The sequence below is a fragment of the Diachasma alloeum genome, unplaced genomic scaffold, assembly GCF_001412515.2.
Source record: "Diachasma alloeum isolate Michigan unplaced genomic scaffold, Dall2.0 Dall_scaffold_00194, whole genome shotgun sequence".
NCBI lineage: Eukaryota > Metazoa > Arthropoda > Insecta > Hymenoptera > Braconidae > Diachasma > Diachasma alloeum.
In genome coordinates this window covers 2,137,776-2,162,607 of record NW_021680359.1, presented here as the reverse complement: position 1 = coordinate 2,162,607, position 24,832 = coordinate 2,137,776, and the positions used below count along the sequence as shown (strand labels likewise).

Here is a 24,832-nt window from a genome sequence, read left to right as displayed (position 1 = left end):
TGTTAGAATGAATTTAAAATATCGCGGTCAATTTGTACCGACTCACTTCATGAGCGGTTGGCACCTCTATTGTTCTCATATTGGCAACGCACCTGTCGACATTATTCGCAGATAGATTCAAGATACATAGTTTTTGATACGATTGATAAAAATCGATACAGTGAATTGGAGCACGTGCAATTGTAATCCAAATTATTAAAGGTTTCACAATGTATAATCAGTGTTATTGTGATAATTAAATCGACAATTAATTCAAATTATGTGACGTGGCAAATTATTTCAAGGTTCCAATCATAATTTGAACAAAACGGTATATATGTTCTGATTGATTCAGATAGAAGGCATCGAGACGAATATTTTGAAAAAAAAAAAATTGAAATTGGTTGAATAATTTCTGAGCTATTGCAGACAGAAGGTTTTCAGGGAAAGTCGAATATCTCGGAAACTACTCGGTCGATTGGGCTCATTTTCAATAGGAAATATTGTCATCGCGGGGGGAAGATTCTATCCAAATTGCAAGTTGATTCCTTCATTTTTGCACAAGCTAGCGTGATTACAAGGATTTTTATGGAAAAACTGAAAATCTGAAATATCTCGAAAACTTTGTATGAACGGGTATATATGTTTTGATTGATTCAGATAAAAGGCACCGAGACGAATATTTTGAAAAAAAAATTGAAATCGGTTGGCTAGTTTCGAAGATATTAACGAAAAACGATTTAAAAATGAATAGCTTTTTCTCAAAAACTATTCGATCGGTCGGGCTGAAATTTGGCACAGAGTTAGTTCTAGTTAAGTACTATAATCTGACAAAATTTCAGATTTTTTGGAATAAGTTTAGTCAATTTATTACTCGATTTTCCAAAAAATGACCACCGGACAGGTGGCGATGGACATTGACACCGACAGACACACTCCCCAAACTTCGTATTTTTACGTTTCAAATCATTCTACATCATTTCCAAGCAAAATTAGAGAATCGAAAAATAGAACGATTACAATGCTTCCATTCGGAAGCAAAAAATGAAAAGAGCAATAAGAATTTGCAAAAATGAATCTCATCACCGCGAACTTTTCTCGTAAGCATAATTTAAATTGGTTTAATAATTGGCGAGCTATTCAGAGGGAATGCTCTTAAAGTAATTCATACTAATTAGAAAGTACGAGGATAGATGCTTGACCGATTGCGTTCAACGTTTTTTTAGCACATTTAAAATTATTTTCGCTCAAACTTTTAAAATGGAAAATTTTCACGATGACGCAGAGCGCAATGTATCTGCAAAATTTTTAAAAACGGGCGCCATCAAGTTCGAAAGATTATCTCTCTATATTACCCCTTGAAATCGCAGTTTTTCTCTGAAAACCCCCCAAAAAAAACTTAATACTGAATAATCTAACCATAAATATGGAGGCTTTTGTGGGCGTAAAATAACGATAATGCAAGTAAAATAATGGACGGTATACAAGTTTTATTACCCCCGGGGCGAATGAATGGAGGAGAGATAGAATCTTTTTCTCCTCTCTTGTTCGGTTTACTATCCTCCAAGAGGAACTCTGTAAGGTACCTTATGTTATCCACTGCCCTCTTCGGTCTTTTAACTTCACGCATTGACTCCCGCAGGCGAGAGAATACCGAAAAAGTATTTCCTCACATCTCTTCAATATCCTCCACATTTTTTTCGATTGAAATTGAAAAGAAAAAAGAATAATTTCGAAAATTTCTGAAAAATTGAATAAAAACGCCGCATCCAGCGTTTGGGAATAAACGAGGGAATTCAATAATGAATGGAATTATATCTTGAAAACGTTCTACTTGTATCCAAAAATACTTATTCACAAATATGGCGACTACTTGTGATGCCATTTTGACGTATACCGTATTTCCCTGTACTCGTTTGGGATGTTGAATCTAAGAAGGGTGTGGTCAACCTCAGAAATTGATTCGACCCGCTCGCTTCTGCGCTCTCCTCAAATCAATCTCATCACCTGTGAACGCGCGTGCGCTCAGTCTCATCCCTCAGAAACGGCAGCCATTCTCCATACTTTTTTTTACAAACAGCAATCAATGCACCTTTCAACTTTATTGGAAGGGTACAAAAAATAAAATGACACAACATGAAGGACATTGTCACAATGGAAATTCTCTGAAATCTCATCAATAATTACTTTCACTTGGGAATAGATTCGATACTGTTGTATTTTATAAAGTCATTACCCAGGTCAGACTGAAGGGGTACAATGTACACCATGTCTACATCAGGAAATCGATATTAGAAAAAAAGTGGGAAGATAAGAATTCCAATAAATAGAAGACATCAGTCGATTCTCTTTCATTTAGAAGGGAGGGCCAGAAGGCAAATAAACTTATTCCATTTCGTACCAATATAAAATAATAGATGAGATTGGTATTCTATGTCAGAGATTGGAGAGATTGAAATTTTTCCAACTTCCACAGACTTGAGAATTCCGATGAAAACTTGATTTCATCAATCCCCTTCGAGAATGCAATTTGAAAATCAACGAAATCTTCAGCCACTGACAATTCCTTACACTATTCACTTGATTTCTCAATTTTTGCTTCCGAATGGAAGCATTGTAATCGTTCTATTTTTCGATTTTCTAATTTTGCTTGGAAATGATGTAGAATGATCTGAAACGTAAAAATACGAAGTTTGGAGACCATGTCTGTCGGTGTCAATGTCCATCGCCACCTGTCCGGTGGTCATTTTTTGGAAAATCGAGCAATAAATTGACTAAACTTATCCCAAAAAATCTGGAATTTTGTCAGATTATAGTACCTAACTAGGACTAACTCTGTGCCAAATTTCAGCCTGATCGATCAAATACTTTCTGAGAAAAAGCTATTCGTTTTTAAATCGTTTTTCGTTAATATCTTCGAAACTAGCCAACCGATTTCAATTTTTTGTTTTCAAAATATTCGTCTCGATGCCTTCTATCTGAATCAATTAAAACATACATACCCGTTCATACAAAGTTTTCGAGATATTTCAGATTTTCAGTTTTTTCATAAAAAGCCTTGTAATCACGCTAGCTTGTGTAAAAATTGAGATATCAACTTGAAATTTGGACAGAATCTTCCCCCCACGATGATAATTTTTCCTGTTGAAAATGAGCTCAATCGACCAACTAGTTTCCGAGATATTCGACTTTCCCTGAAAACTTTCTGTCTGCGATAGCTCAAAAACTTTGTATGAACGGGTATATATGTACATTCTGTGGTTACTCGTTTCAATATTTGTTTCGATGCCATCTCTCTAATCAATTAAAACACATCTACCCGTTCACAGCAAGTTTTCAGAGAAAGTCGAACTACGATCCATTCGGAAGCTTACTACCAATGAAATTGGTAGAAATGAAAGAAAGAGAAAGAATTATAACACAAAAGTAACAGTCTGATGGCTTCTGCCAAAAAGGCTTCAACCCCTGCTTGTTTGTTTCTGCAATAACTTTCCGCATCAAGATCGATTGAAATTCAAATTTTTCATTACAAATTCATAGTTTCGTTCTCAGTAAGAGAAACTGCTGACATTTGAGGGAAAGTGGCACCGATCAAATCTCAGAATTTCACTAAAAATAAGTATCTACATATCAATAGAAGAGTCATTTTGATTTTGCTTCCGAACGGAAGGATTGTTATGTAAACCATTGTTTGCGTTATATCAACCCATTATGACCCAAAAAGTCCGAAAGTACCATTTTTAGACCGTGTCCGTACGTATGCGTATGCATGTATGTGTCTGGTCAAGTTTTTCTTCAATTGTTCGCTTGAAAAATGATTAGCTACATTGGTTAAGTTAATTTTTATGATGATTGTTGAAAATTTTGAATTTTTCATGAATTTCCCTGAAAGTGAGCTTTCTGATGATTTCTTCAAATGTGATGTTTCAAATTCATTTAAGTATGTGTGAATACAATTTTTCTATGAACATTTTATCGAAGGGCTGAGGGGAGAGATAGAACCGTAAAAAAAACAATTGGTTGTATAGAAGAAAGGGATAATAATAATGATGATGATAACGGTCCACTACGTTGAAAATCTGACAAAATTAGTTGAAAAGAAACCTTATTCAATTTAATAAAATGAAATAAACAATTAATTATATATGATAGAAAGAAATGATATGCAAACTACCTATTCGGAAGCATATTGCTAATTTACTAGCAAAAATAGCTATACTATAAACTATACAAGCGCAATTTCCCACCTTTTTTTTCTAAATTCGTGGGTTTCACATATACTCGTGTAATAATCAATATATAATTTTTGGCTATACTTCTGGTTCTTCACTGTCTCATTGCGAAAATCTCTGAAACGAGTAGATTAAGAAAGGTATATGCTATTGGAAATTTAGTAATTGTATATAGAAATTTATTCACCGAATGTACAAAGAAAAAAATTTTTACTCCAAACTCCTGCCTGTAGAGATATAATTTGGGAATTAAAAAATAAACCGCGTCCCCCACATTCTCGGGGGAGAGGAATGGCAAGTCCTATCGCAAGTTGATAACATAAAAATAACAATGATTAAATATGAATATGGATTAAATCGAGATGAGCGTTCAGTATCACATCCTGAATTCTCATTTCCCCTTTTTTGGAGGTAGTAGAGATAAAACATAAATGGCACCAAGTAAATGTAAGCAAACGGTGGGATTGATGGTGCGCAATTCTAGTTGTTCAATTGCGACATATTTTAAGCTCGAGTTGGAAATAAAAATAATAATGTAAACGGCTATAACATCAGAACCCTCAGCTTTTATTTCTTTAGTATTTGAAACTACTAATCTCGATTTGACCGACGTATATGGAACAGTGAGGGTTCGTATTAGGTGTAATACTGCATTTGTACTAAGGCCGTAAAAAATTATGCAAAACTGTAAATTTTTTGCCTACACCATTATTAGAAAAATATCGCTTATCAACCTAAGTTTCGGAATCAGATTAAATTCTGTCACAATCTCTCACGGGCTCATTGTCAAATCAACCAATTTTATTCGTTCCATTACATATACACGGAGCAACATTAAACCCTCTGAACTACATCTATATCTCGCCCTACATTTAATTCAATTCATAAATAATAAACAACTTCATGAACTCATGCATCAGTCTGCAGTTCCAGAATATAAAATCCATGAGACCATTAAGGAGCTGAGAAGAATGACTTATGAGTTTGTTTCTTATGTATGAATCCACCTCGTGGTGTTGCAGAAAAGATCACCTCCGTTCCTCCTTTTGTTGCTTCATTACTGTCTTTTATTTTCATTCTTGTTTTTCGTCTTGTTTTGTCTCACTCTGCCGGTTCACACCCGCCTGTACAGGTTCGCGGCCTCACGGCGAGACTTCGAAAACGCGTTATTAACTTCAGTGACCTCTTCTCCATTCCATATCTCTGTATTCGTCTATGATTATCCAACATTAATAGCCGGACAGACTCGAACTTTGCTCCACCGCAATTTTTTAAGTTGTTTTAATGCTTCACTACCATTGCCACACGGTCACAATGATGTGTTTTCGGGATTTGATGTGACTTGAATTCTAACTGTTTCAATGAAGTCGTCAAAATGAAAGAACTCTATTCTTTTGAGTGGATCATAATTATTGAGAAAATTCATTTTAAATGACACGCTCTGTTTGTTTAAGCCTTCAATCTATCGAATTTTCTCCCTCAATGAATAATCCCGTGGAATGAATAATTATATTTCGAATCCGCAACATTGAATTCCCAAAGAATCATTGTAAATTACTTCTTAATTCTTTAATTTCTTCCTCTGTATCTGACTGTGTTTCTGTCGCCGTCGCTCTCTCTACCAGTGAAGATAATCACAATTAAAGTTCAAATCACTGTTAGATCGATCCATTTGATATGTATGTATCAATTGAGCCCAAAAGAATATACAAAAATGATTAATAAATAAAACCTCCGCATGTACAATCTCAGCTACACGAGTCTGGTGTTTGTGAACACCATTTCACCAGTGTTCTAACTATCATGAAAGCACCCCACCGTTATGTATCATTCATCAATAAGTCATCCTGAAGAAGAAAAATCCTTTGAAAATGTTCTTGTACCTTGTTTGTTACCCATTATAAAATATTCAAAAAAAAATCGGTCTACAAAAGTCGACGGAGGGAGGAGACTCACGATCGTGTACAAATCATAAATACGAAAGGCAGAATGACGCGGCAATGTGCAGTTCCAACCTACGACGGAACTCGTACATTCTACATGCTTCTTCTGCATTTGAAAAAAAAAATGTGCAGAGTAGAGGGAAGTCAAATAAAGGAACATAAAAAAGATATAATAAGTCGACTGGCTTCACTCGTTGCATATTAAAGCCTCTCGAAATCACCATAAGCCACAGTCACCCTTGCGGCCCTTTGAATCCCGATTTCTTCCTCCGCTTTGGATCAAATTGTGCTAGGGTTATATAAAAGTTATAACACTTTTGTTTCTATATTTTTTCGATCTTTACAGCTGAATTGTAACAATTACAATACCCAGAGATTGACTGTTAGTGCTAGCGTTCAGTGGCTGCGATGATGCGTTTAATATTTAGATTAATGTCGCTGTCCATAAAAAACCTAACGCATTCACCAGGAAATTCTATTACATTTCCATTAAACTTCTATCGAAAATGTTAATCGTTTTTTTTTGTCGATTTCATTGTAAAATTCGGCAGCTTCTTTGTACCCGATACGACTATACTGAGCTGAAGCATCCGGCCGGCGCAGGTTCAAACCCTGCCGAATACGAATTATTTTTTCGTGGATTTTGACCGGTGTCCACGATAAGGTCGATGCTCCGCACGTGGGAAAAAACGAACGGGCCGAGCTTGGTCCAAGCCCGCGTGCGCCGGGCTGCCGAACATCGGGGCACGTTCCTTAACCAGGATCGCGCCGGATTTGGTTGAAACCTAGGATGATAACATCGGGCGAGGTCTGGGCGCCGATCTCGGCCCATCGTTGGTTGCCAGTCGTTGGCCGGGCTCAATTAAACATTACTTAATTACATGAATATGATATGGGTGATTGAAATACAAGTAATTCAATATTACTCCTCAGCATTCGTAACAGGTGCAACGAGGAAAAAAAATCAATACTGGCATGTGACTAGCGCCGGGCTGGCTACCAAGCTATTCATGACAATTATCAATAATAACAAAAACAAAATACCATTTTTAGGATGATTTCTAGTATTAATTGTGCCCTACCTACCAAACTCTTTCGCAATTATCGCTGAAAAGCCGATTTTGTTAACTTAAAATATTACCCCAACTTGGGATCGAACCCGCAACTTCACGACTATTAATCCAACGCCCTAACCACTAGCCTATCGCGCAATTCGTAAAATCTCTATTTCACATCGTCCATATTAATTCCACCTCGTTTTTTTTCGACTTGAACGTTTTATTGTTTTGTTCATAAAGATATTAAGTGATTCAACTAGAGTTTAATCGGTAAATTAATTCAATAATGAATGACCATAACGATAATTATAACAACGACAATTTATTTTGATTGACAATTCTTCTTTCCTTCGTCATAATTAGCGAATGACATGTGACTTCAATACCTACAATGCCACCTTGACCATTTTATTTTTACGATTACACCCTTAAAAGTTCACCCTCAAGATTCCACCCTTACAATTCAACCCTCACAATGTTACCCTTATAATTTTCTGGCCCCTTTCCATTATTACGATTTGACCCTTATAATTTTACTCTTCAGATTTTACCCTCATGATTCCACCCCTATGATTTCATTCTCATCATCTGACCCTTACGACTTAACCCTTACAATTACACCAACGGCTGGAAACCAATGACCAAGCTCCGGGCCACCGCTGGCTGGGGCTTGGTTATCGAGCTCCGGTATGCCAATGTTCGGCCAAGGCTGGGCCAGATCTGTCAACCAAGGCTCGGTTACCCGCCCTTCCCCCGAGACTCAAGCCCTGGTCCCCAGGGATGGCCGATCCTCGGTCCAAGCTTGGGCGCCCAGACTTGACAAGACCAAGCGTGTGCCAGACTTGGCCCGTTTTTCCAACACTGGCATTTCCTACGTGGCGCGGCCCACAATGCGAAATCACTTTTCCGTAATGCCCTTCACTTTTTCTCGGCCGGAGATTGGTATAGGCCCTCCCTAAACTCGTGAAAGTAAAAATCTCAATGCACTGTTAGAAATTTTTTGAAATTTCATGGAAGATCGAGATACGCGGCAGCGTATCGGCCAAGAAAAGTTTTCACTCCGATTGTACAAAACATCAGGCCGATCGCTGCCGTGTATCTATACACGAAGCAACTACCCCCTCCACTACCTCCGAATCATATCCATTAAATAAAATACAAACGTGACGAGCTACATGAAAAATACTCTTAGTTACATTATATAAATTGGCCACAAGCTTCTCATTGATGTAACTATTTTTTTGTTCAAAGCAATATTTAAAAAAATACGCGCATAGCAACGGGTTCATATGCACATTCTCGCATTTCACATCAACTCCTGTCATTTTTTTGTTACGGAGTTGGTAGCAGTGCAATACAACCACACGCACCAAGGAGGGAAGCCCGGGAATTTACAAATTGAATATGGTGCACGAATGATGAATTCCACAGATATTTTTCATTCGAGTTTCGTGCACAAATGAATTCTCGAAGAAGCAAATTCAGTCGGAAAATCTTGAATAAATAATTAAAAGTCGGTGCAAATAACGACTGTGGAATAGAACTATTTGTTTTACTTCGATTGTTAATTGGAAAGATGATTTATCGTGTGAAAAATAAATGAGCCGAATTGAATTGAAAATGAAAAAATTTACAGGATATAAAAACGATTCCTTGTTTATTTTGAAAAAAATAATGAAATCTCCCTAAAAAAACAAAAACACATGTTTTTGTAAAAAAACTGCGCCAAGAAAAAGTTTTGTTTGGTTCTTACTGGAAAGTAGAAATTTTTGAAAAATACAAAGGAATGAAAAAGAAAGCCAAGTCAGCAATGTCGAATAAACGAAAATAATGCACAATCAGATTTCTATAAGAGAAATAGTTTCAAATCGAATGAGGATTTTAAAAAAATTCTTGATGAAATAAAAAATTAATAGAAGGAGGACCAACGTTCTTGGCGCGGAGTTTTTCAACTCATTGTCTAGTATCAATCTAATTCTGCATCTTCTGATCCGCGCCAAGGATGTTGGTCCTCCTTCTACTAATTTTTTATTTCATCAAGAATTTTTTTAAAATCCTCATTCGATTTGAAACTATTTCTCTTATAGAAATCTGATTGTGCATTATTTTCGTTTGTTCGACATTGCTGACTTGGCTTTCTTTTTCATTCCTTTGTATTTTTCAAAAATTTCTACTTTCCAGTAAGAACCAAACAAAACTTTTTCTTGGCGCAGTTTTTTTACAAAAACATGTGTTTTTGTTTTTTTATATTATAGTACATCTCATGAGAGTGACATTGAATTGGATTTAGAAGAAAATGATTATGAAATTTCAAGTTTTAAGTAGAATTCACGGAAATTCATGAGTTTTCATCGGGAGTGAGAGGGAATTTCACAACTTGATTGAATTCTCAGTGGAACATGAATATTCAGAAACAAATTGACATGAATTTTCAATCTTTCCCAGAATTTTCACAGAAATCATTGACCTGAAAAATCGAGTTTCCCATCACTTTTTCGCATATCATTTTTCGTTCTAAAAATTTTCACAGATGAATGTGAAGGGAAGAGGAGATCCTCATGTAGAGATAAAATCTCATGTGCTGAATTCCCGTTCGTAATTTAAGCTCAAGTGTGGAAATCGACGTTCGCAGATATGAAGTGCGGAAATCGACGTTCACGCATGGAAAGTGCGGAGCCCAGCACTCTCATATGCGGAACAATGTTCACACAACTCGAGGATAAGTCCCCTGAAGGGATGGGAGAAATTCACTTTACGTACGACCTCTAAACTGTACGCACGCCGGCCGGAAAACGAGCCTTACGCACATTAAACCATCCAGTGGAGTGAGCTCTTTAGGCAGATATTGGAAAAATTTATCTTTGGAGAATATATGAATCCTATGTGATTTCTAACTGGTGAAATAAATTTACAAAATCTATTCAGTGTTTGAAACAACGCATATACAATTTTATTGTTTAATGCAAAATATCAAGAATGGAATGTACAAAATAACAATGGAATAAAATTCAAAGTTGCTACTTACACATGTGGTCGAATGGGACATCGATAAGTTCAGCGTCTTTTCCACGTCACCCCTCCAAAGATGATGTAGGGAAAACGCTAAAATAATCAATGCCCTATTTAATCGCGTATATAAGTAGCAACTTTAGAAATTATTTCCACTCTTATTATGTACATGCGTGTTTTCATACTTTGCACACAATTTCTGAATGGATGAAATAATATATAAACGACGAATTTTCATTCAACTCTCTGTTTTTTTCTAAAACTCTCGGAATCCGCCATGATATCCTTAATTGTCAAATGAGAGATCAAAAGGATCGAAAATTCTTTCGAGGTCATTTTGGACTTAAAATGTACAGAAGGTTATCAATATTGTCTAAGTATACATAACTCCATATCGACAAAGTGGCCCCTTTTCATGCAGACGTCTACGTATAGATAAGTACAAATATGCGAAAGTGGGATCCTTTAAATGTCGACGTCCACACTTGCTTACAGACGGAGTTACTGAGGAAAAAAAATTCCACCCATTTACTAGATGAATTATTATAGAGCCACAAAAAAATCGTCGAATCGGAATTTCCGCATAGAGCGCCCGTCTCCCCCACAATTGCCCTACTCTCGCATCGGCTATTTTTTCCATCGGCTATTTTGTCGTAGACTCCGTAATTGCCCGGCAGGGAAAAATGTTGAAGGCCAATTTTAAGTAGGAAATTACGTTAGATCCTATCCTGGAGGACTAATTATAACCCCTGATATGTGTTTATATTTCAGCAGACATCGGACTTGGACACACTGCTGTGTCGCCAGGATCTGGAACAGCTTCAAAAACTCGACGACGATGATACCGAGAAGTCGCCTCGTGAGCCACTACCAATGGATGATTTCTTCGAGACGAGTGGACCAAATCCCTGCCGACCTCAAGCCAGTTTTGTGTCAACGAGGAGTCAGCCGGCAGGTACAGACGATGACGTCTTTCTTAGGCCACCGCTCTGGGAGGACATTACCTCGAGTATTCAGAAGCTTGATCCGGAGAATGCTGATATGCTTGGTTCACAGTCCACCCCTCAACATGTTGCCCATGTTAAAATGGAGACCGAAGACATCACCTCACCGGTTCTATCACCAGTCGAGATAAAGAGTGAACCCCTACAGTCACAACCCACTCTGCATCTACTTGAAGGACGTCAGAACAATATCAACAATTATCCCAGCTCGAATAATGATCATCGAGCGGGTCTCAAGACATTTAATCATAATAATAATAATAATAACAATAATAACAATAATAATACCAATAATAATAACAACAATAATAATGAGACGAATCATCATGGTCACCAGAGTGGTACTGGTACCTCGCCTCTTTATGGATCAATGACTAGGCTCATGTATGTTTCACCTTTAACGCCCCCAATATCCGATCCAGGATCACCGCTCGCTGGACCACCCAGACGAACACCACCACCTCCCTATCCCCAGCCATCCATGATCAATCAGAACCACAGGATTCAGACGACTTCAATTACCAAATTTAATCGTAGGAATAATCCAGAGTTGGAAAAGAGGAGGGTTCATCATTGTGACTTTATTGGTGAGAATATGTTTCTTGTTTTTTTATCAATTAAGGGGACCCTTCAGCAATCTATACTTGTGTGAAGTTCCGCCAGGTGCTAGAGACAGCAAAATTGAAATCGTCCGTTAGTTGGGTAGATTGGAAAACGATCATCGAAATTTTAAAGACTTTACTCGTTCATTTTTTAAACTTTAAGGTACTTCCTCAGTATAACTTTGGGGTATAAAGTGGGGGTAAACATCAAAGGTGCCGACACTTCACTGCATCGTTCGAAAAAAAAATACCCAAATTTTAAAGATTCAAGAGTCAATGGAATTTTTTCTGATCGGATTCCTTTTTATTTATGACTCATAACTATTGGACCGACGATTTTTTTATCCTCAAATTTTTTTTTAATCGTTATATTACATCGTGGACATTCGGTAAACGAATGCTTATGCAGCCGCCCCAAATTTCCGGTGCAGAAATTTCCGATTCAAAATTCCCTATAAAAGGCGGATCGGCACGCTCCACCATCAGTCGTAAATTGGCAATCAAAAAGTTAACATCGTAGCTGTGGTAAGGTCAGTCTAGATATTGACATATACCCGAGTGGAAATTGCTTCCGGCCCACCTGAAGCACGATCAGAACTTGATCAGGTTTTTGTAAGGTTCGACTGATCCGGTGACTCCTGATGAGAATCTGACCAAGTTTTGATCCAGCAGATCGGAGCCGAAAAACTACAGACGGGTTCAGATCAAGTTCTGATCAGGTAGACATGATCAAATGATGCCTGATGAGAACCTGACCAAGTTTTGATCCAGCAGATCGGAGCCGAAAAACTACAGACGGGTTCAGATCAAGTTCTGATCAGGTAGACATGATCAAATGATGCCTGATGAGAACCTGACCAAGTTTTGATCCAGCAGATCGGAGCCGAAAAACTACAGACGGGTTCAGATCAAGTTCTGATCAGGTAGACATGATCAAATGATGCCTGATGAGAACCTGACCAAGTTTTGAATAATTATTTTTAATCTTTAAAAAGGATCATTATACTATTATTAAAATAAATTTAATTAAATTAAATCAATTTCATTTAATGAATTTAATTTAATTAATCAATTTAATTAACAACCAGCCCTTCTCAAATGTACAGAAGGGAGGGCTGATGATGCCGTAAATACGTATTAGAGGAGTATCAAACTTACACGTAAATGATCTTGTGAAAAAAAATCACCAAATGTCTATTTATTCATTAGTGTTATTGTTATTATCATTATGATTATTCATTAATGAAATGAATAAAAATTTTATTGAGCATATTTTATCTCTGAGAATACACACGTACATCCGCGAGATCAGGAATAATCGTAAATTCAACGAATACCCCGATACAAATCATATAGGCAATGTACAGTTTACTCAATAGTAATAGGACGATAGCGTAGTGGTTAGGGTATAGGATTAGCAATCATAGGGTCCTCGGTTCGATCCCCAGCATCGGTAAAAAAATAATAAGCTTTTTCAGAGGTAAAATAACAGTACAGATTCATTAAGAGAGGCGGCCTACGGTGAAAGAATTGAATTATCTTTTGTTTTGGATTAATTATCATTGATAATTGTTATTGATACTGACAGACAGGTCATCCGGTTTTCATACAGTTGACTTGATCAAGTTCGGATCCATTCGTCGTAATCAAATTCGGATTGGTCAGAGGCGTAACACGTCTGATCAAGACCGGATCCGTCAACTTGATCAATACCTGATCAGTTGTCAGGTCTAACCTGATCCAAACTTGATCAAGACGTGACCGAAATTTCCACTCGGGTAGATACGTCTATGGTTTCAATATGGGGGGTCATTTGGGGAAATGGTCCTTATGTGCAGCGCCGGCTATCGGAATTTTAGAAAAGTCTAGATATTTCGAAGTAATTAGAGAAGTTTTTTGAAATTTCTACAAACTCCTTGCATTTTGTCGAAATTTCAAGAAATTTTGAATTCGAGAAATAATCCCTGAATTTCGCGAAAATTCAGGGAGTTTCTAGAAAATTCGAGGGAATTCAAGGAGTTTCTAGAAAATCGGAGAGAATTCAAGGAGAAAATTCGAAGGAATACAAGGAGTTTCTAGGAAATTCGAGAAAGAAGGAAANGTTATTGTTATTATCATTATGATTATTCATTAATGAAATGAATAAAAATTTTATTGAGCATATTTTATCTCTGAGAATACACACGTACATCCGCGAGATCAGGAATAATCGTAAATTCAACGAATACCCCGATACAAATCATATAGGCAATGTACAGTTTACTCAATAGTAATAGGACGATAGCGTAGTGGTTAGGGTATAGGATTAGCAATCATAGGGTCCTCGGTTCGATCCCCAGCATCGGTAAAAAAATAATAAGCTTTTTCAGAGGTAAAATAACAGTACAGATTCATTAAGAGAGGCGGCCTACGGTGAAAGAATTGAATTATCTTTTGTTTTGGATTAATTATCATTGATAATTGTTATTGATACTGACAGACAGGTCATCCGGTTTTCATACAGTTGACTTGATCAAGTTCGGATCCATTCGTCGTAATCAAATTCGGATTGGTCAGAGGCGTAACACGTCTGATCAAGACCGGATCCGTCAACTTGATCAATACCTGATCAGTTGTCAGGTCTAACCTGATCCAAACTTGATCAAGACGTGACCGAAATTTCCACTCGGGTAGATACGTCTATGGTTTCAATATGGGGGGTCATTTGGGGAAATGGTCCTTATGTGCAGCGCCGGCTATCGGAATTTTAGAAAAGTCTAGATATTTCGAAGTAATTAGAGAAGTTTTTTGAAATTTCTACAAACTCCTTGCATTTTGTCGAAATTTCAAGAAATTTTGAATTCGAGAAATAATCCCTGAATTTCGCGAAAATTCAGGGAGTTTCTAGAAAATTCGAGGGAATTCAAGGAGTTTCTAGAAAATCGGAGAGAATTCAAGGAGAAAATTCGAAGGAATACAAGGAGTTTCTAGGAAATTCGAGAAAGAAGGAAAGACCACACTGAGAGAAAAATCTGAAGTTCGATTTACAATAAGAAAATAGTTGAGGGAGTTTTGGTGAACGATACGATTTTTTTTTGTATGCGGCACATAACATTATAGTAACTTCACAAGCGTAATTTTCGCAAATCAAAATGCAGTTAAACTAACCAAAGTTCAAAAGTAACCACGACAAATTTATTGTGAGTAGAACTATAAAATAATAGCAATGACTACATTCCATTGTAGTAATCACTTCTCCGACCATAGTTACCGTAACCCATGAGAAATTGTTGAAGACTTTTTGACTATAGTGCGATAGTGATAGAATATAGTCAGAAGAATCATATTTTTCTCTCAGTGCATAGACGTATCCACATACAATTACAACTGTATCGAAGATACAGCCGCCTGCAAAGATCAGGCAACAAGGCATTTTCGTTAGACGAAGTTGATGTGACTGTCCTCTGATATGAACTTCTATTACACTGCAGTATGTTTGCTTCCATTTACTATATGACCTACAGTCGAGCTAACTCGGTACATTCTAACCTTCTCTCACCGTTGTCATGGTACACCGCCAGTTCTCTCTAGTTGAACGAAAATAATAAATTATGAAATTACAAAGATATATTCTTGAAATGTGGTCGATTGTGGAAATCGGGTATTTGCATTACTTGTACATTGTCGATGCTCGTACTGAACAGTTGAAAAATGACTCTCATAAGACGCTGCACAAATAATATTTTTAATCATTTTTTTTTTACAAAAACCTGGGCAGTCAATTGTGTTCGGACTCCTTGCGCCGTATTTCTGGCTATTTCAAGAATTTTTCCTCAAAATTTCACATTTTTTGTACATTGTCGACTGTTCCCATATAACTGACTGAGGAAGTACCTTAACGACTATAACGTTTCTATCTGTAAAGAGAAAAGTAATTTTCCAATAATTTTCAATGATGATGGTTATTCTATGCGTCAGAAATTCATTTTACATTTTGAGGGAGGTGGAAAAAAAAACAAAAATTCCATCACTGATCTCAGGAATCCGTTAGTTAGAACGGAAAATACCAGAGAAACATAAAATGATGGAAAAAAAATGGTATTCCTCATACTGATAGTAGGAAAACTAAGAAATTCGGAGGATAGTTCTTTAAGCCCCTCAATCTTATAGAACAATCTCCCGTTGATTTTGGAGGATGAGAATGGTCGATTTTACATGGAATACCTCACATACACACATTCATAAGGCCGTAATGCAATAACAATGGTAGAAAAAATTAAAAGTTTTTTGAAAATACTTAAAAATACAAATGTAAATTATTTGGCAATGTCTTGAAAAAATCTTCGTCGGATAAACGAACCTTTCGATCGGTTCTTGTAAAGCTCTTGAACTTGAGGGACATGTACGCAAACTATCTTATTTGCCCCATTTACTACAGTATTGTTTGATCAACGGGAACTTGGTCTTATAAGTATGGTGTAATGATCTTATCAGTGTGTTCGGAACAAAACTCTATATCAATATTCTTCCATTTTGACTGTTCTTAAAAAAAGCTCAAGAATTGAGTGCAGATTTAGTAGACCAAGTCAAGTCCAAAGCGAATTTGTAAATATCTTGAAAGAAATAATTCATTGAGAAACTTGTCGCGTAGATTTCGTGTACTAAACCTACTAGTTTCATTCCATTAAACGATGATCCTCATTAATTTCCCGTATGTAGCACGAATTTGAATTCTTATTTTGATAAAATAATCGCTCCCGGTGGCTTGGCGCAGTGGGTAAGTTCATTGCCTCGCATGCGAAAGATTCCGAGTTCAAATCCCAGCCGGGTAGAATGGTGCGATCTAACCATTTAAAGTCTTGATCATCATCGCAGTATACCCTAACGGGGTCGAAGCGATGTAAAATAACGATTAAAAAAACAAGCAGTATGACGGAAGCTATTTAAGAGATCACAAAATTTCTTTTTCCATTTTAGTTTCTACCAATTCCATTGGTAGTATGCTTCCAAATGGAACTCGATCCCTGTTTCTTAGAAATGAAACCTTATTGGTTGGTATTTTTGAAAATGTTCTGGCCAACAATACTCAAATTTCATTACCTTTTGATGTACCATAGACTCTGCCCCTTTTACGTATGTACATTTTTTCTTCCACCCATTGAAATAGAGAAGCAGCAATATTTTGAAATTTAGCTGAATAATACTATACCTTGAGAGCGGAGTTACTGTTTTAAAAAATTTCAATCATGACCTTTTTTTTGTTTCGTTCTTACGATTCTTCATATAATTCAGCAATTATTCTTTAAAATTACATAATGAGACTATAATTTCTTACTCTATTATTACATAATAATACTCTCTTTTAAACGTTCATTCTTCTGAAAAAAAATTTTTTTTTATGTGATATGATCTTTCTAAGTCAGCCTAGAGTGAAAATGAACAGTTAAATATAGATGCGTTGATCCTTTTCTTCTTAAGAATCTTTGATAAATTGTTCTATCTCAGTAACTATTGAATATATTGACCTAAAATTAGATATAGGAATGTTATTTGACAATCCTAACTAGTAGTCAATGTTTCAAAAGGTTTCCCTGATTTTAATCCATGTTATAGTGTTCAAGAGTGAATTCTGACCAAAAAAATACAAAAACGCCTATATCTTGAAAAGTTTCTATAGAGGGGTATACATATTTTGATTGATGCAGATACATGACATCAAGACGATCATTTAAAAAAAAATTGAAATCGGTTGTATAGTTTTTGAGATATTGAGCAACACACTTTCACATAAAAAGTTGAATATCTCCGAAACTACTGATCCGATTTTGCTCATCCAAAATACCAAACTTTGTTATCACAAGGCATGAAATCCTACCAAGTTTTAAGTTTCTATCTCGATTATTTTTCAAGTTATCATGTTTACAAAAAATTTCAGCGAAAAAATGAAAAAACGAGAATAAAACCACATTGCTTGGGGTGTAATGGTCTTTTTTCAATCCATTTAGATAGGTATCATCACGACGAGTATTTTGAAAAAAAAAATCGAATCGGTCGAATGGTTCAGGAGATATCGGCAAAAAACGATTTTTGAGGAATTGCTGTATCTCAGGAACCGCTCAACCGATCGAGCTGAAATTTAACCCAGTTTTGAGTATCAATAGTACCAGATACCAGCCAAAATTTCAAGTTCTTTGCGCTAACCGTTCTCGAGTTATGGGGGCAATTGGGGACATACGCACACACATGACCACAGACATGCATACATATACATACAGACATTTGTTAAAAACATCATTTTTTCGCGTTTCATGACATTTCTAGGCATTTCCCCCCAAAATTAGGAAATCGAAAAAAATTACAATTATACAGCTTCCATTCGGAAGCAATAAATTAAAAAAAAATGAAATAATAGCAATACAATTGAAATTGTTTTACTTTTACTGTAACGAAAATTGAAAAACATTCCTCTCTTATTTGCTTACAGGATGTACGAAAGTTTATACGAAAAGTTCTCACCTGAAGGCACATCAGCGGATACACACAGGTACATTATAACTAAAAATTACGTGAATAATGTAATGGTCATTAGATTGCGGAAATTCAATGATAATAGTGCAAAAATAGTGTTCGATGCGCTCCAGGGCGTGGTTCGATGGTTGCGATCGTGTGTGGGTGCTGGGTGAGTGTATAAAGAGACGGGTTATATAGAGGTGAGATGGGATTATGTGCAACACCGAGTTAGCGACCCACATCTCAAAACGTTCACATGCGAAGCTACATTCGAGTTTAGAGCGCAAATATACCACTATAGTCTACGGAATATTCACCTGTGATCCAACGGTTTATTTAGAATTTCAATCTCCATGTAATATTACTCTGCCACAACTGTTGAATAAAAAGTGATGAATAAGGAATTTCCATTTTCAAAGTGTGCAATGCTGGATAGATTTATCAAATTATTGTTATTCGAAATTTCGAGTCCTCAAATATTCATTATAATTGACTTCTTCAGTAATGAATATTCTTCAGTAGCATGGGATTCATTCCAAAAAAAATGAACATCATAAACTGAGATTAGTAATTATGATAAAAACTCACTTGAATATGGAGAAAATCTTAAAAAATCCTTGAATAATTAGAAATTCATGTTTTATTTGGGAGAGAAGGAGAATTATGAATTTACAACAACAACTGAATATCAATATATTCTTGACAATGTTTTGCAGATGAGTCATTGCTATTCTTAGAGTCCACCAGTTAAAATGGCATAATTACTTGACAAGTGATTCTACTTTTAATTAACAATCAATCAATTGAAAATCAGTTAGTTATTATATAAATTCACTTAAAAAACGCAGAAAATGGTAAAATGGTAAACTCGGCCCATAAATCAAAGCTGAAATAAAAAAAGTTGATTGAAGCTTGTAATTCAAACATATTGGAGAGATGAAAAACGAAAAAGCCGAGTGAATAATATCGGTAGCCCATTGGAGAGCCTCAGGCACGTGGCACACCGGTATTTCTTGAATGACCGCGCCATCTCATAAGTCGACGGTCAATACACATTGAAGAAAAGGTATATCCCACTACGTGAGCCTTTTCATTCTTACGTGGTGCATATGTAGACGAAATGTCGTTAATTTGTGTGAGTCTGGCAAAGAGTGGACATAAGGAACCGTGTGAAGACGTCTTCGGGGTGGGTTGGCGTGTGCGCGGGCGCGAGGCAAGCAGCATTCCTCACTTTCCAGCCGTACTCGATATATTGCCTTCCTTCCTTAAACTTTTCTGCTTGCAAGAGAATCGATTCTATCGATTCTTCTATCGATTTCTTCAATGTGGGTTACAGCGGGTTACATTTTATCTGTCAATTTAAATGATTTTATTAAATATTCTTCACATTCTCCTCAAATATTTGCCTGGTGAAGAATGCTTAAATTCTACAAAAACTCGAGAGAAGTGTTATACGCGGAGAAAATTGCTAGGTGAATTTCATCAACTAGATGTTGAAAAAATAAATTACCAATTAGTTGTTGAATTTCAACAACTAGTTGGTGAAATTTAACAACTAATTAAATAAAATTGGGAAAAGATTTTTCAATTTCATTCGACAACGATTTCCTAACTTATTCTAACTTTCAATCTAAACGGGAATATTCAGTACCCAATTATGCTGAATTTTCGATTAATGGAGAACTAATATGTATCAAAATTTTCCTGATTTCGATTGATTTTCATGGAATATTTGTACTGATATTTACATTTTTCATTGATTTTCTCATAAAATTTCGAGCTCTGAATAATGAAATTACGTGAAATTTCAGTCAGAAAAAAATTCCAATGAGTTCACGGGAAATTTCAGCCAAAAATTTGTAGCTATGGTTATCTATAAAAAACAACCGGCTTGAACCTCTAATTCAATAAATTCAATGAATTTTTCTTACAAGGTAGATGGTGAGGACATATATATCATTTATATCTTAACAGTCGATCAATGTCTTCCCTAGAAGATATTTTCCCAATAATCTACAATTTCTTGTTAACTTTGATCCATTCAATAAATCGACGAACGTGTATTGAAAATTTAACAAATGGTTGTCGAATGAAATTGAAAAATCTTTTTCTGAATTTTAATTAATTAGTTGTTGAAATTCACCAACTGGTTGGTAATTCATTTTTTCAACAACTGATTGGTGAAATTTCCCAAATAATTATTTATTAGTAGAATTTCTCAGAAAAAGTGTTTAGCAATTCCAATTTTCAATAACCCTCGATAAGTGGGAACATTCTGAAAATTATGGGAATCTCGAAGCTGTATGATCCGTCGCTAATTGGGAGGATGTGCCCCATACTCGTGCACTGAGAAAAAAAATGTTTTTTGAGCAGTACTTCTTTACTTACATAAAGAAACTCACAGCTCGAAAATGGATAAGAAAATATGTCACACTGGGAAAAGAAACCTTTCGTCATGAGATTTCGTACTTGTCCGAAAGATTTGTTCACAACAAGGAAGCGATTTCTGGAACCAACTCAAGTTGCTTTTGCACGAAAATATTTTGGATTTAAGACTTAAAAACTATTTAATAAACTGATTCAACTAGGCTTGGGTTGAGAAATCACTTTCTTGTCATAAACAAATTATTCTCGTCTTTGGGACAAGGACAAAATCTCTTGACAAGAGTTGTTTTTTCCTCAATGTAAGATATTTTCTGCTTGTAGATTTTCGGGCCATGAATTTCTTGATACAAGTGAAAACGTTCTTATTAAAAAACTTTTTTCTCAGTGTCGAACAGGGAAAATCTAATTTGACGATTATCAGATACGTCTGGAAGGCAAAGAGCGAACACTATTTTTGAAAATCAAATGACACTCTTTTCGTAGTCAATGTAATTGTTTACGACGTCCGTCAAATCCCTTACCTGCTTTAAACTCCTTTTTTAGTACATTATTTGTTGTAAATGCCTCAAATAAATAAACGTCGCCCACATATCCTATAGAACTATAACACGCATTTTCCACCTAATCCAGTTGATAGTTATCCTGTATAAAATTATTCATTTTAATCAGGAGAATCCAATAAATAAACATTCATACAATACAAAACAAGTGGATAATTGCATTTTCCGCATATTGGTATAGTTTATATTGCTAACAAATTAGCAATATGCTTCCAAATGGATTCTCTATTTTTAAAATTTATTACTTTTATTTTTTGTTTTGAATAGTGACACCCATATGACTCTCCTATGATCCCTATATTACCCTTTTATGAGCCCACAGAACCCCTCTATGACCTCATACAGCCCCTATATGAACCTCATATGAACCCATATCACTTCATATCACCCCCCCATATTGCCACATATGACCTCCATATGACCCCGTACAACTTTTATATGACCCCATATAACCCATATATGACTTCCATATGACCTCCATATGACCCCGTACAACTTTTATATGACCCCATATAACCCATATATGACTTCCATATGACCTCCATATGACCCCGTACAACTTTTATATGACCCCATATAACCCATATATGACTTCCATATGACCTCCATATGACCTAAAGCTTCATATGGCTACTATGCAACTTAATAAATAGTTATGCTGTTTTGATCATGTTTGCACTTCATCGAAAAAGCACCAAAACAATTTTTTTGAGCCATCATTTCATTGATATGACTGGTAATTTTTCCAGTTTTTCATGAAAAAATTTGTTTAAAAAATCTCACAAACTATATGCTGTAGCTCAACAGTGATAGATGCGATCCGCATCATATTCTGATAAAATCAAGAGGCTATCAATACAAATTTTTTAAGCCGTGATTCATTTCATTCTGATAATAATTCTTGGACTGAGCGTCGAAAAATCGATTTTTGAAAAAATACCAATATTTCGCAAAAAAATGAAAAAAACTACACACACATACATATATACATACAGACACCATCTAAAAATCGCATATTTATACTTTTTAGACCATATTTAGTTACCCTGACACAAAAATTTGAAAACTTAATTTTGAACGATTACAAAGCTTCCATTCGAAAGCAAAAATAAATAACAATCGTTGTTTATCAATAAAAATCGTCAAAGTGAAGTCCTAGTAACTGACCGTACAAATAGAACATCATAACTTTTGATGGGAAAAAAAAATCACTTCGAATGTGAAAATTGATTCTTTTAAATGGCCTGTCAAAATATAATAGCAAATGAAAAAATGAAACTTGAAATAATTATAGACAGTTAATTTTTTGACAAAGTCAGATACTGGAACATTCATTGACCTTACCGAGTTCACAGGGAGATGTAAATTTATTGAATTTCTCTTATATTGCAGGCGAAAAACCTTATCAATGCCAATGGCCGGAGTGCGAATGGAGATTCGCCCGTAGCGACGAATTAACCCGACATTACCGTAAACACACCGGTGCTAAACCCTTCAAATGTGCAGTATGCGAGCGTTCATTCGCCAGGAGTGATCACCTGGCGTTACATATGAAACGTCACTTACCAAAACAACATGCCAAGTGACACGAGGATGACTTGAAAATGGATGAAATCCTCACCTCCGGGGAATTCTCCTCGGCATTCTGATTTGAATGAAAAGATATGAATGTAGAGAAGAGAGAAGAGGGAAGAAGAAAGTGCACTTAAAGACGATTATAGTTGAGGAAAAAAAACTACATGAACTGAGGGCACTTTGATTCAGTTTATTATTCGGTCCTTCAGGGCCTACTGTACTTGAAACGGTGGCTGGTCCACGAAGAAGATAAACGGGAAACCTCCATTCAAGCGTGTACTTAAATCGTGATGAGCCTCAGGGTGACTCTCATCAACTGCTATCCTCCCCTGTTTGTTCAAGACCGCCTGCCATCCACCGCGACTACTAGATTTTAAGGGAATTTATATTAATTATCCAAAGACTACATTGCCGAATGCCGTAGGACGCGTTACGAGTACTCAATACATTATTGGATAATATTAAATTATAATATTAATTATTTGTTTGAATTTTCAATTTTTTATAGGTGAGATAAGTTTTTTGATGACGTAAATTTTCCAACAAAATTAAAAGTATTCCAAAAATTCTTGTTGTTTTTTTTCAATGATGAAGATTCTTGTTGTAGAATGAAATGAACAAAATGGACTACATCGATGTGCCAGTAAATAGTTGATATTTCTTCGTGGTTTCTCTGTAAATGCGTATCCCAAATTTTTTTTGGACGTTGAATTGCCTTTTTTTTAAGTAGCTCCTCATTTATTCTACTGAGCAATTCTACTAATGCTTGCACATGCAATATTGCTTCGAAAATTTTCAAGGATATGTTCTGTTTTTTATCAAAAAGTATAGTTCAAAATAAGAAAAATTTGCGCTGGACGAGCTCTTTAATTGAATAATTACAAGAGACTTTGGAGATTTTTTTTATTTCCTAAACACTGAATTTCTTAGACAAATAACATTCGAGGGACCACCTTCTGTGGGAAAAAGTATATCAAAATATAAGTTTGTTTAGGAATTTTCGCAATTTTGAGAAAAAATCTGCAATAATTAATTTCAAAAAATCTCCAATATCTCCGCTAATTGCGCAATTAAAGAGTTTTTTAAATAAAAAAAAAACAACCACAAAAATTTTTGCCGCAATATTTCATATACAGAATTGATCGAATTGCTCATTAATGTTTGGTGTCTTCAGTCGCAGAATCATCACTTTCATGTAAAAATTCCATAGAACAATATCGTTTAATCAAAACTATTAGGACTGATTTTAGAAACTATCAGAAAAGTTAATTTTTGACATGCTGCTACGTTCACCTGGTGCCGAAAAGCGCCTTTTCGTGAGAAGACCCGGTAAACCGCGATTCTAACCTCGCTTCGCTCGGTTTGATCGCGGTTTACGGGCCTTCTGACGAAAAATTGCATTCATCACACGGTCCAAAAGTATTTTCTGACGAATGTGATTATAGGCCTCGCCTTCGGCTCGGCCTACAAAGCCACATTCGTCAGAAAATACTTTGTGGACCTTGTGATGAAAATAACTATTTGGTTTACTCGTTTACGAAAAGTAAATGAAAAGGCACTTTTCGGCACGAGATGAACGTACTAGCAGTGTCAAAATAGTATATTTCGTAACGAGTGCAAAAAAACACTTTTTTGCACTCGTTACGAAATATACTAATTCGACACATCTGAGACAGGAATTTTCACGAGTGTGATTGGCAACTTCACACTCGGGAGAATTCCATCTCACTCGTATCGAAACATACTATTTCGCAACGACGAGTGTAAAATGCACATTTGAAATCTGCCTTTGCGCCTGTACCGTGACGAAAAATAGCATCCTAACCACGGAAGGGAAAATAGTCCACATATCGACACGACTCCTTTGATTTCCCTCCCTAGGTAGGGAATAAACTATTTCCATATTATATATCAGCCAAAAACCGCATTCCCTTGCGGATACGGTAAAACTCGATTTGTGAAAAATGCGTAATGACATTTACAATCCAAGGAATGA

General features: G+C 35.9%; 1 protein-coding gene across 1 annotated transcript in view; it reads left to right on the top strand.

The window, feature by feature from the left end:
• LOC107048474 (probable WRKY transcription factor protein 1) overlaps positions 1–23,426 on the top strand; it is a 24,173-nt gene extending 747 nt beyond the window's left edge. Inside the window, exons 2-4 of the mRNA XM_015271643.2 lie at positions 10,993–11,812; positions 18,291–18,350; positions 22,654–23,426. Of these exons, the coding sequence (XP_015127129.1) occupies positions 10,993–11,812; positions 18,291–18,350; positions 22,654–22,847 (1,074 nt within the window). The 3' untranslated portion in view covers positions 22,848–23,426. The remainder of the gene's footprint in view (positions 1–10,992; positions 11,813–18,290; positions 18,351–22,653) is intronic.
• The last annotated feature ends 1,406 nt before the right edge of the window (positions 23,427–24,832 follow it).